Source organism: Protopterus annectens, chromosome 1.part0 (assembly GCF_019279795.1).
Source record: "Protopterus annectens isolate FY-2018-M chromosome 1.part0, PAN1.0, whole genome shotgun sequence".
NCBI lineage: Eukaryota > Metazoa > Chordata > Ceratodontiformes > Protopteridae > Protopterus > Protopterus annectens.
Window position 1 is genome coordinate 1,848,204,739 of NC_056725.1, and position 13,195 is coordinate 1,848,217,933.

Below are 13,195 nucleotides of genomic sequence, written 5' to 3' on the forward strand. Positions count from 1 at the left end.
AGCTATGGGTAGTAGTAGCAGGATTTGGAAAGTTACTAGAGAGCAGTAAGTTTTAATAGAGCAACAATATGGGGTCCTCCAGAAGTTAAATAAGCCATAAATCTACAGCTAAATAAAAACAAAGCTGATCTTTTAACTGAAGCACTTACAAACTATTGCTACATTGTGCCTTTTGCCACCTCACCCCTTCCTCACATAATGGACTTTAGAACTGAAATACTTAATGGTAAAGCCCCTGTTGAACTGTTTGCTTTATCAGTGAAGAAATGTGTATTTTGTAGGAAGACTTATTAATGATTAATTCACCCTAGAAAATAAGTAAGTGCTTGTCACAGCTTGCAGCTTTTTCACTCTTCTGCCATTCTGCAATCATGAAACTCGTTTCTTCCTCCATAAGATGCATTTTAACATTTATTTTATTGGAAACTGTATCTTCTGCATCTGTGAATCCAGATGGGTGAGCATTGTGTTTGCTATAAGCATTATTTAGCATTAGAACAGCTTTCTGACTTTGGATTTTTACTGAATATTCATTGAAAACATAAAAATGTGATATAATTTGTGGCAAGCTGAAGGGAATTGGACTGTAATTCTTGAAAGACTGTTACTACACCTTGTGATGCAATTGAAAACATCACAGCTGTATGATTTCTACAAAGAGCACCAAATCATAAACTGTGGTGATGACGATGCATTAACAACACTGTTTAATCGCAATTGTTCTTTACTTTTCTTTTGGTATGCAGTTATGTTTACCATTTTTTTCATCTTAAAACTGCAAAAGATCTTGGGTTCTTCTTTTTATCAGCTTAACAACACTGATGAATGATACTGAAAGCAGCACACTAATTACATCTAGCGTGCCAGATGTAGAAAACTACTGACCGTTTAATTAAAGATTAACAACATCACCTCCATTCATTTATTTATTTAATATTCATTTGTTAGGAGAGGTATTGCACTGATACAAATGGACCATTTTTGGATTCAGGTTAGGGAAACGGGTTTATAACTATTACTTGTAGATGGTACATCCCCTTCATGACTGAAAACTAATATTTCTAATTTTTGAACTAGTATGTTGCTAAATGAAGTTTCTGTCCTCTGTAACTTTCCTTTACTTGAACTACAGTAACCTTATATAATAGAAATCTTCTGGAGCATGGAGAGAGAGCTCACCTCATGAGTATGTGAGGTCTAACATTCCATAAAAATGATGTTCTTAGTGTTTTTTGCACTTGTTGCACATGACTGTCAATGGTGTGGGTGTCAACAGATCATGTGTGACAAGTAGTAATTTTTGATAAGTCATATACTCCCTTTTAGCCAATACAGAGATAAAGAAATTTCACCCAAGGTAGGCTTTTACTATGGATAAAATGAGTAGAAACTCACTCTAGTATACAAACATCTATAGTTATAATGGACGTTTTTTTGGCTGAGACAGATTAGATATGAAGATTTTGTTGTGTTGTGTGACTTTTTTCTATACACTTCACAAAATTAAAAATAGAAATAAAAATCAATTGTCCCTGAACATTGTATTTAAACTGCTTTTGCAGATTCTGTACTGAATGAAAGTGCCATTTCTTCTCAATACCTTTCTTACTTTTTAAAACAGCTCTAGTTTTACTTGTGTTTTTAGATTCTATATACTAGTAAACAGATGTAATAAACAACAAGCTTTTATTACCCCTCAAATTATGAAACAGACCATGATCCAGATTCAATAAAGCCTACACTGTGTACATGTATGTATTCAATAAAATCCTTGTCACATTGTTTGTGCTATCTAGCCACTCAGAAAGATTGCACTAAGCATACATGTAGTCTACACTTTGTGGTAACCTTTATGAATCCCTGTCAGTATTTAAAGCTACAAGAATATCAGTAAGAAAACTAAAAGTAGGTGGAAGAAGTGTCTGTGTTGTCTGTTCACTCAGAACAGTGTGTGTAGGCATTGTTGAATCCTGGCACATATCGTAGGTCTCTGGTTTAAGGACTGCAATGTTTTTAACTCTTATTCCTTTTCAGATAGTTATGAAGTATTACATAATACTGTTGTTGCTGCCTTTTGTTAAAGAAAATATATGGAAGAACTGCTGATAATCTCATCTGTGATGTATTCTAAATCCCCTACATCATCACTATTCCTTCAGTTTATATTAAATGGCTAAGGTAAAATCCTTACAATGGTATCATTTCAAGAAGCTCCAGGCACTAATTCTTATTAAATGTGTTTAGAATAAACTTATAATTGCATGATGACATTGGGTGGCCGTGGTGGTGCAAGAGTTGGCGCTGTCACCACACAGCAAAAGGTTCTCCAGTTTGATTCTCAGCTAGGGTGCTTTCTGTGCAGAGTCTGCATGTCCTCCCTGTATTGGCATGGGTTTCTTCCCACATTCCAAAGACATGGAGTAGGTGGATTGGACACTCAAAATTGGTCATAGGTTAGAGAGTAAGTGGTACAGATGAACTACCATAGCAAGGGTAGCCACGCAGTGGTGGACACCTTGGCTTGAGATGATTGTCACTGCTGAGTAACAGCCTGAACCCATGTGCAAAAATGGGAAAAGGGGTTGAGGATGGATGAATGCAATTGCATGATGATGTTCATTCTCCATTTGTTTTGTTAACCATTGGGACATACTGCCCATCCTTTTTCCTGTTGATTAAAGTTAACATTTAGCACATTATGCTCAAATGTTGGCAACAACATTGATACCTCCATTAGTACCTGAGAGCAGCTGTTAATATTTAATGGACAATGAAGAAGGCATTCTCACCAGATGGAGTCAATAGTTCACTGACATAATCTAAAAAAAACCATGTAGACACAGGTTACATCAGAACGCCTCTACAAATACACATAGTCAATACTGCCTTAAAAAAAGTCAATATTTGAATTTTCTTTGTTTGACCTAAAAGAAATGTAACATTTGCATTTCACTGTTGCCAAATGTCCTATGAAACTGCAGGCATGCAACACAGCAGTAACTTCAGTATATCTTTGGTAGCTTATTAGTTAAATGACTTCACTGAATAGGTAAAACACTTGTACGAAATATATAGTGCTAAATGATCCATCGTTTAATAGAATAACTAACTAATGCTCATATTTATGGTACAAATCTGACAGTATGTTTATCCACATTTTGAATTTTAAATCACCAAAATTGTCAAATGCATTCACAAGACACACACACACATACATATGCACACACATGCACACAAACACATACACATACACACACACACACACACACACACACACACACACACACACACACACACACACACACACACACACACACACACACACACACACACACAAACACACACAAACACACACACACACAAGGAAATAAGGTAGTCTAAGTAGCTTTGAACATGCACTTACCCTCCTCCACCACTGCCATTTACTAAAGTCTTCTAGAAAAAAAATGCACTTTTACGACAGATAATCCTTAGAGGAAGCTATAAAGAAATAGAAGTATACATATATATATATATATATATATATATATAAAGTACATTTGTAGTGCATGGCGTGCACTACAAATGCACTACAGTGGAATTCAGAAAAAGACAGATTGGTTAAGCGCTAGAGTGGTGCGAGACCTGACCTTAACAAGTGTTAAGCACCCCCTGCTAAAGTTGTTAAGGTTGAGTTTTGTGCTACATTGTAAAATCTACGAGTACTGACCAGGAATAGCAGCAGAAATAAAGATTCTGTTCAGCCTGCTCTCAGCACTGATAAAGTGTCCTTTCCTTTACAAACTAAGAAAATAGCTAGAATAACAGGATGAGTGTTCACCTGCATTTTCTCTGAAGGATATGAACTCTGAACCTCAATTGTGAATTGTCTGAAAGCTACAGACTTTATGAGGAACAGACCAAAGAAATAAGACAAAAATCTGCATATTCTGCAAAAATCTGGGCAGTTAGGAGGCATAGAAATTGAATGAAAAACATAAGGAGACTGTGTGTTACACTGCCTTTCTGAAAGTGCTCGTTGCTGTGTGCTTTACAGCTTTGATACCCAGCAAAGCACTTAATGTTTTTCCCCCCTTTTTTACTGTTACTAGTAGTACATGAAGCACATAAAGCTCCATGCGCTGCAAAAAATTATGAAAGGATCTCTGAACATAACCCTAAATTATGTGTTCTTGACATGGATGCAAAGATTTACCTCTTGTGCTTCACTCTCAAGGTGAATTTCTTGGCTTCCATGTTTTGAACACATAATAAACAGGTTATGATTGACAAACTTATCATAATCCTCTACATTACTGATAGCTTGACAGAGATGGAGAGATAGATAAGAACACAAACAGACCGATTTGGTGACTGGTCAGTCATAGTGCAGTTTATGCAGAATGTCAATATTTTTGTCTCATATTTTTGTGTGTTCCTCATAGAATTTGTGGTTTTCTAGCAAATCACTGAGGACTGAAGTCAGAAAACAATGACATATTTTTGAGTTCAGACATCATATCCTTTAAAAAATGCATGCTAATACAAAACCTGCAATTCTAGCAACTTTTTAAATTTATAGGGCTGAGACCATATGATTTTAAAATGCAATTTTATTTGAAAGTTGTGATAAATATATTGGAATATATTCAAAATATTAATACCTGCCTCTCATTAACTTTCACTGTATTAACACAAAGATGGTCAGTGTTTTTCTCCTGTGTTAAAGACTTCAGCATGAAATAAACTTTACAAGGCAGTACTGTTAGTTTTCAGACTCCAGAGCAGAAATGCAAAACAATGGTTTGAAAAAGAGGTGCTCTAATAGCTGGAAGAATGTTTATTGATGACAATGAATACATTTTATGAGACTGGAAACAGAAGTGGATGGCAAGAGATTATGCAGATGTTAACTGTACAGTCAAAGGTGTCAAAAGAATATGGCACTAAAAGATAAATTAATTCAAGACTCTCAGTACTGAGGTACTTTGTGATCCTTAGACATTTAGTTTGCATGTTGTAGGTCTTAAATGCTAAGATGAAGGCTCCGATACTATTTTACATTTATATTGTTTTACTAGTGCATATCAATAATGCACCTGGAAGGTAACTATTTGAAATGTCGAGACCCCCCCCCCTCGAGTGAGTCTCAAAACACAGAGACCGAATTGCCGAAAAAATGAACTTGCATGAAGTAAGTCAGAAGTGGCCGTTTGCCGGAATATTCCCTTTTTTGCAAGGTATGCCATTCTCTGAGTTGGTATATGTAAGTTGAGAGGCTGCACAAGTTTAAAGGAGAGCAGCAATACCCACTTCTCTGGGATTTTTATTGGGGGGGGGGTGTTGGCATTCAGCATTTTGAGTGCCGACCTTTCAATAGGGAACAATGCTAGAACCACTTTTTGCTTGAGACCTTGTCAAAATTAGCTATCTTTTTGAAGTTAGAACTAGCAGATGAAACTTTGCAGATTCTGCATGGACAGTTCAATTATTTAGGAAACAGTAAAAAGATGGTGGACTCAATGTTACTTAGAATATGTTGTATAATAAAAAAGCACTTGTTTTGTAGGAGAGAAGGGTACCTGAAAACAAGTTGTCCTAAAATAGGGTGTGGGCAGGGTAAGAAGTGTAACAGTTTTGAAGGAATGTTCCATTTTTCAGGCCTGATTTAGGGTGTCCCTATTTTTGGAGGTATGCCCCTGTTTTCAGGCTTGATTTACATCTCCATGCAATTTTTTCAATCCTCCTTATCTCGTGTGATTTTTTGAAGCTGTTTAGTACAAAGAAAGCAACACTACATGCCAACATACTAGTGGCAAAAATAATTTAAAGAAAGGTGACACATCTTGCAATTCCCACTTTCTGAAGCCAACATAAATGCTTTTGTGAGGTAGAATTTTGAAATACAGTTCTTTAAAAGCTATAGATTTTACACTGTCTCTTTGATAATGTGCTTATATTTTTTATTTTTTAAACCTTTATTAAATTATCAATAATCATCATCATTAAGACATTGGTATATATATATATATATATATATATATATATATATATATATATACATTATACATTAACAGAAAAGAAAACAAGCCTCATTATTTTTTTATTTATATACATTATATATTACATTTATGTTTTCTTTCTTTGTAAACAACTGTCATTTAATCCAACATAACATAAACTGCAACATTCTAACCTTCTACTAAACCTCACCCCTCCTTCTGAACATTATTCTGTATGTATTGTTCCCACAAATTCTAGTTCCATGTGATTTGCTCCTTCACTTTTCTAAGCATCCAATTTCCATTTTTTTATCTCTTTTACACATTTCAGTACTTAAAATACAATTGGTTTACATTCTGATTTCCATTTTCTAGTAATTGCTTTTTTGCCAGTCAATAAAATTAAACTTAATAAGGCTTTACTGTGTCTAGACAATTCAGATCATATGTCCCTGCTTAAAATTAATCATTTCCATAGTTACAACCATTTGCTCCCCCAATATTTCTGACAAGAGGACACTGTAGGGATTTTTTAAAATCTACCATCTCATTACACTCCCAAAACATATGTTCCCAGTTACCTCTTTCTTCCTGATCACACCTCCAACATTTGCTATTTACTTTAGGAAAAAAAATCATTAAAGTCAGTTTGGGGAATAAAAATTCCTATGCAATCACTTCCAAGTGAAGACTGCAAACCTGCTAGACTAGATACTTATTATGTTTACTTTGTTCTCTGTTTACACCTACCTAAACTTGTCAAATGCACTCAGTCATCAGATGGGATATTTATGTGAACTGTATGCATGACTAGGTCTGAAGCTTTTCTGCCTGGGCATCATTTAAAAAGGAATAGATTTCTTGGCCTAGTCAGACTATCCCAGTAAACAAATGCGATACATACACATATATTCATTGATTTACTGATTGGTTAATTGATATCTATGGAAGCTTGGAAGTCATATGCATCTAGTTTGAAGGCCGTGAGTTTAGGTTGGGGAATTGATGGAGCTCTTTGGATTGAATAAAAGAAACATTTAGAGTGCTGGAAGAGAAGTCTTCATGAAACTTACAGCCAACAGTGCTCATCTTTATTCAAGACTTTTTCACCTATCCATGGCATGTTTTTTATTAATTAGTTTGTATTTACATGGCTTCTATCTCTGAGTTTGGTTTGTTTAAAAATCCATGTGTTACCAGTCCAGTTGTAACTACCTTCTCAGAGGCTTCTCATTCTCTTCCTCATGGGTATTGATGTGCTTCTCTTCTTAAAGCCCTTCTGTTTTCCTCTAGTCCACTCATCTATTGTTTGTGTGTCCATTATTTACACTTCTGTATGGGTTCTTGTATTCTTTTTTTTCTGTATTCCTCTCTCAGTTCCAGCCTGTCTTCTACTATTCATCTGCTATGCTTCCTCACATCTTTTATGCTTCTATCAAGACTTTTAGTCCCTGCTATGACCATCAGTTTACATCCGAATCTACTATTTCCAGTAGGCAATTGCTCATCCTTCACGGTGTATAGTTTCTTCTGTCCTGGCTTCTGCTTCTATCTGCATATTTATGAAGTCTTCTGTTCCTTGTTTTCCTCTAGGTAACAGTCTTGTTTTATGTTGTCTCTGTGGTTCATGTGTGATTTCCTTCTCTTTCCTAGTTCTATCCTTTTGACTTGAATTTCTATTGTTTTGTGCTTGGAGGATATTCTTTGTTTGATCACTGCTGCAGTAGCCTCAGCTGTATAGGTTGAATCTTGTTAAGACTACAATAGCCGGTCAGCTTCCAAAGCTTTCAGGCAACCTCCCCACACCCAATCCATTAGTCACCTTGAGCTGTCGTGATTAAAGTCAGGTTCGGGAGTCAAGCCCTTCAGAGCTTTCATGCCAACAGAGAACAAGAGAGAGGCTAAAGCCCTGATAGGACAATACTAGAAATATAACAATAAAAATTCCACACCATGACATAAAATATACAATAAATAAGGGGGAGGGAGAGGGGAGTCTCTGCTGCAGCAGTGATAATTTAAACATCTACTGTTATGATTAGTTAGCTTTCACAACTGTGCTATGTTCGTCATTTGATCACAGCTGCTGTAATCTTAGCTATATTGGTAGATTACCATGGCTTAGACTGAGGAGGAAGGCTGAGGATCTTGGGGCCCCTGGAGAATGACCCTAGCAATGCCTGTTGTAGACCTGGAAAAGGAATTTAGTTTATAGTGCTTTGTAAAAGTATGCACACAGGTCTACAAGAATGAGGTAAAATTAACATAGCTGCAGTCACCATATGGTGGGGGTGAAAACAGGAGAAATTATAAGGTGGAACATAAATGTGAGGACAAGCTTTGGAGTAGGCTGCAATGCACCATGAAAAGGACAGAGAGATGGGACCATGGAAAAGAGAATGCATGACCCAAGTCCAGACCAAACACACACAGTCTTGAGAGAGAGACAAGCCAAAATTGGAGAAGTGGAGGGGAGTCATAGCATTACCAACAGCCAAAGAATGGGGAGTTCAGTTCAGAAAGACAACTAACCCAGAAGAAGGGGTGACTCAACAGACGTGTGGGGTAAGGGGGCATGGGAAATAAGAAACAATGGTGAAAAGCATAAAAGCAGTGACATGGGAGGATCATCAAATCCAATAAAAAAGAAGTGGATACATGTGAAAATAGGAAGGATGAGTGGGATATGATATCACTACAGGCAACAAAGGGGAATATAAAAAGGGGAAAATTCATATGCAGGAATACCCAAATGTTGACTTTGACAACAAAGAAGATGGGGGAAATGAGGGATATTGGTGCTGCTCAGGAAAGTGCTACAGGTGATGCTAGAGAAAAATAGTGAAATGTGGGATGGAAAGATGGCTCATATGGCAGGGATGATGGCAAGACATGAAATGGACAGTCAAGGAGATCTATGGACATAACAAAGGCAAAGGGGACCTTTTTGTAAGGTTTTTATAGTAGTGGGAGCGGGTGAAGAGGGAAACGGACATTATATGAGGGGATTTTAATATCAACCGGGGCACAGAAAAGGACAGAGTCTATGGAAAGAGGGAATATAATATGAAAATTAGACAGGACTTTGAAAGGAATGTCTAAAAGATGGGCTGGACAGATATAGGAAGAACCAAGAACCAACAGATAAAAAGGTACATCTTTACAAGGAACAGTTTGGTGCAGGCAAGCAGGCTATACAGATGGCTAGTAAAAAAGGTGGGTATGGTGAAGGTAACAGACTCAGAGAAACAGAAAAGGCATATATTGCACCAGACATCTGTAGTGATGAGTTTGAACATAGGCAGTCACCAAACAAGAAGGCCGGGATGGAGATAGACAAGCTGTAAATGCAGAGAGCTTGGGAGATGAAAAGAGATGCTGAAGATAATAAACCAAAAAAGGCAGTAACCTCCTAGAAACATAGCACTAGTAATCAAAAACACAAGGAGGTGGCTTGTACCAAAGGAAACCAAGACTTCACCAGACCCGGAAGATAAAAAAAAGATGTATTTAATAAGGTAAAATACAAAAAAATATATATTTAATAAGATAAAATACAAAGTATAAAACAAAGACTCATGCCAAGCGCTTTCATCTATACCAGACTTCATCAGAGCAAGACCTGGCAATGGAAAAGTCACAGTTTAAATATACGCACCAACCAATCACAAAATAGACACAATTAAATAATTATGTAATTATGCAATTCTCAAGAACCATGACAACTAATGCTACTGCTGCTTATAGGAAAAAATGTTACATCTTAATGGATCTCAGTTTCAAAGCACTACTTAAAGGAGTTTACCTTATTTTGTCAAAGTGTCATAATATCAAATTCCATTTTGCCGATGTTGAAAATATAGAAGCCTACTTCATTGAAGGACCGGAACTGTGAAGATCTTCCCAGGATAAGTAACCACTTACCCAAAAAAAAAAAACCCAAACCACACCATCCCTAACCCACCAGCAAGGGAGGGGGGGCTGCACCCCCACACCCCCCTAACTAAATATACCAACTCTGAGATTGCACTACAATTGGGTAAAAGGTGAAGTTCACCATCTTGCACAACAGGTTACTTACCCTGGGGAAGATCTCTGTAGCTCCTTCGATGAAGTGGGCTTTGATATCTTCAGCATCGAGAAAATTATATTTGATATTATGGCTCTTAATAAACAAGGTAGACCTGTTTAATTGATTAATTAATTAATCAATATATTTATTTAAATTTGTTGACCAGGAGTGTCTGACTGGACGTAGGTCCATTTTCAGCGGAGGCCCAGGGAGAAAAGCTCCACAGTTAAAATAAACAGACAGTAATAGCGATTAACAATTTACATAGCGATTACTTACAACATATTTACAAATGAAGAACATAGTACATCAGTAGATGACTAGAATCTTTATCTGTGAAGTGCATACCAGACATTAACAAATGTTAGAAGAAGAAGAAGTTTGTGCTGTATAATAAGTACTGGCTTATGAGCATCTGAGCTTGCTATAATCAAGGTAGTTAGTGGAGTGGAAAGAAAGGTAGTGGTTGGATGGGGTGGATGATATTAGAGTGGGAGTTGCAAGGGCATAGCCAGCATGTTTTTAGTTGCACTTTTAGTAAAGTTTTGAAGTGGGTGCATGATGGTATGGAGGAAATTGTGGGTGGGAGTGAGTTCCATAATTTGGCTATGGCGCAAGAGAATAGTGCTTCACCAGCAGAATTATTGGCTTTAGTGATCTGCAAGTGATTTTTGCTGCTGGATCTTAGTGGTCTGGTGGTGCGATAGGGTTGGAGTAGATTCTGGAGGGATAGGACATTTAGTGGATGGTTTACTAGTTTGTGGGCGAGTGAGAGTTTATACCACTGAAGGAGGTGAGGGAGTTCAAGCCAGCCCAGTTCAGCAAGTGAGAGTCAGTGGTGACTACGGTAGGATGCCCCTGTGGCGAATTTGGCGATTTTGTTGTGGCAGGTCTCTAGCTTGTTTAGATCACATTGCCTTAGGTTGGTATACATTGGAGAGGTATAAAGTAGGGTGGAGATAAGGTGGGAATTTGCTATTGAAATCTTTGCTGCTTTGGTGAGAAATTGCTTATTTCTGTATAGCGCTCCTAGTTTTTTGTGGACTTTTTTTATAGTCATGGATATGTGAATGTCAAATTTTAGTTTATTGTCTATTTCCACTCCTAGCAATTTGGTGTGTTCAGTTGGGTATATAGTGGTATTATCTTTTGCCGTGATGTTAAATTGACAGTTGTTTTGAGTATGTTTGGTGGGTTGAAAGATGAGTAGTTTAGTTTTGTTTGGGTTGAGTATTAATTGGGCATCGGATAACCATGTTTCAACAGAGGAAAAGGCTTTCTGTGTTACTTTTTGCAGTTTTGGTAGGGACTGGGCTGAGCAGATGATGGTCGAGTCATCTGTGTATTGTATGAGTGTGCCATGTTTGGTGGTAGAGGCTAGATTATTGGTGTAAACAGAGAAGAGTAGTGGTCCAAGGATGGATCCTTGGGGAACCCCTATGGAGACAGGTAGTTGGGGAGATATGTCATTCTGCCATACAATGGATTGTTGGCGGTCAGACAGGTAACTCTGAAACCAGTTGGTGACTGATTGTGAGAAGGATAGGTTATTGAGGACAGAGATAAGTTGTTTGTGTAGGACCATGTCAAATGCTTTAGATAGGTCTAGGAAAGTAGCAGAGGAGAGATAGCCATTGTTTTTATGCTGAAGGATAGTGTTAGTAAAGGAGAATAAGGCAGTGGTGGTGCTATGGTTTGGTCGGAAACCATGCTGAGTACTGGAAAGGAGGTTGTTAGTAAGGAGGTAGTCTGAGACCTGAGAGTGTATGCAGCTCTCTAGTATTTTGGAGAGTGGAGAGAGAATAGCTATGGGGCGGTAATTGGTTAGCTCTGTGGAGGGTCCGCCTTTGTGGAGGGGAATTATATGTGATACTTTCCACAGTGTGGGAACGTAACTTTCTGACAGAGATCGGTTAATCAAGATGGATACTGGGTAGGCCAGAGCATCAGCTGTGATTTGTAGGTATTCACTTGGGAGGCTGTCTGCTGCTAATTTGGTGGGTTTAAGTTTAGTTAAGAGTTTTTTTATGTTGGAGGTAAGTGCAGGAGAAAAACAGAAGGCAGTGGGTTGGAGGGGAGGGGGGTTGTGTTGTTTAGCTAGTGATAGTATGGTTTGGGTGAAGTGTGTGTTGAATGAGGTAGCAATATTTTCTGAGGAGTGAGGGATTTTAGGAGGAGGGGTACTGACTTAACCTGGGTGGAGGATGGAGTTTATGGAGGACCAGAATTGTTTGGGGCTGTGTTGTGAGGAGTCTAGGGCAGACTGGTAGTATTGGGATTTGTCCTGTTTTATTAGCTTTTTGACTCTATTGCGTAGTTCTAGGAATTTCTGTCTAGCTGAGGGGGTTTTGGTTTTGCGCCAGTGCTCCCAGGCTTTATCCCTGCTTTTCATTTCTGACTTAGTGGTTTTCTGTAGCCATGGGGAGGGTTGTGCTTTGGTTCTGGAGAATCTTATGGGGGCATGGTAATTAAGGATGTTCAGGAAGGTAGTATTAAAAAAATCAACTGCATCATCTAGACTGAGGTACTTTAGAGGATGCCAGTTACATTCTTTGAGGGATGAGATGAATGCGAGTGGGTTAAAGTTTAGTTTTTTACGTATGACGGTAGATGACAGGTTTAGCTTGGTATAGGTATTTTTTTAGTAGGAATGTTGGGGAGTGATCACTGAGGCTATCTGATAAGCAGCCTGTTATATATGACTGGGGGCTCTTACTGACTAGTATCCAATCCAAGGTAGTGTGCTTGGTGGAGTTTTTATTTATCCTGGTTGGTGACTGGACTAGTTGAGTGAAGCCATGAAGGTGTACATGATGGGTTGGATTGTTGCCAGAACAGGATTGCCAGTCAATATTGAAATCACCTAAGATGATAGTTTCTTGGGGGAGATGGTGGATAGGCCAGCTGACGAGGTTTTCTAGGGGAGGGATGTTTTGGCCAGGTGGGAAGTAGCATCCAATTATGTTGATGGTTTTGTTTTGGTTAATTTTGAGGTTGGTATATATTATTTCTTCATTGCCTATTTGTGGAGCTGATGATTTTAAGATCTGGATGTTTAGATGCTCTTTAAATATTATAGCTACACCACCTCCTTTTTTGTTTAGCCGGTCTACTCTCAGTATGCCGTAACCTGTAGGGAGTA

The 13,195-nt window shown here is 37.9% G+C and overlaps 1 protein-coding gene across 1 annotated transcript in view; it reads left to right on the forward strand.

The window, feature by feature from the left end:
* Positions 1 to 337: 337 nt before the first annotated feature.
* Positions 338 to 13,195, forward strand: part of C9 (complement C9) — an 802,110-nt gene continuing 789,252 nt past the window's right edge. Inside the window, exon 1 of the mRNA XM_044069841.1 lies at positions 338 to 457. Coding sequence (XP_043925776.1) covers positions 372 to 457 — 86 coding nt within the window. The 5' untranslated portion in view covers positions 338 to 371. The remainder of the gene's footprint in view (positions 458 to 13,195) is intronic.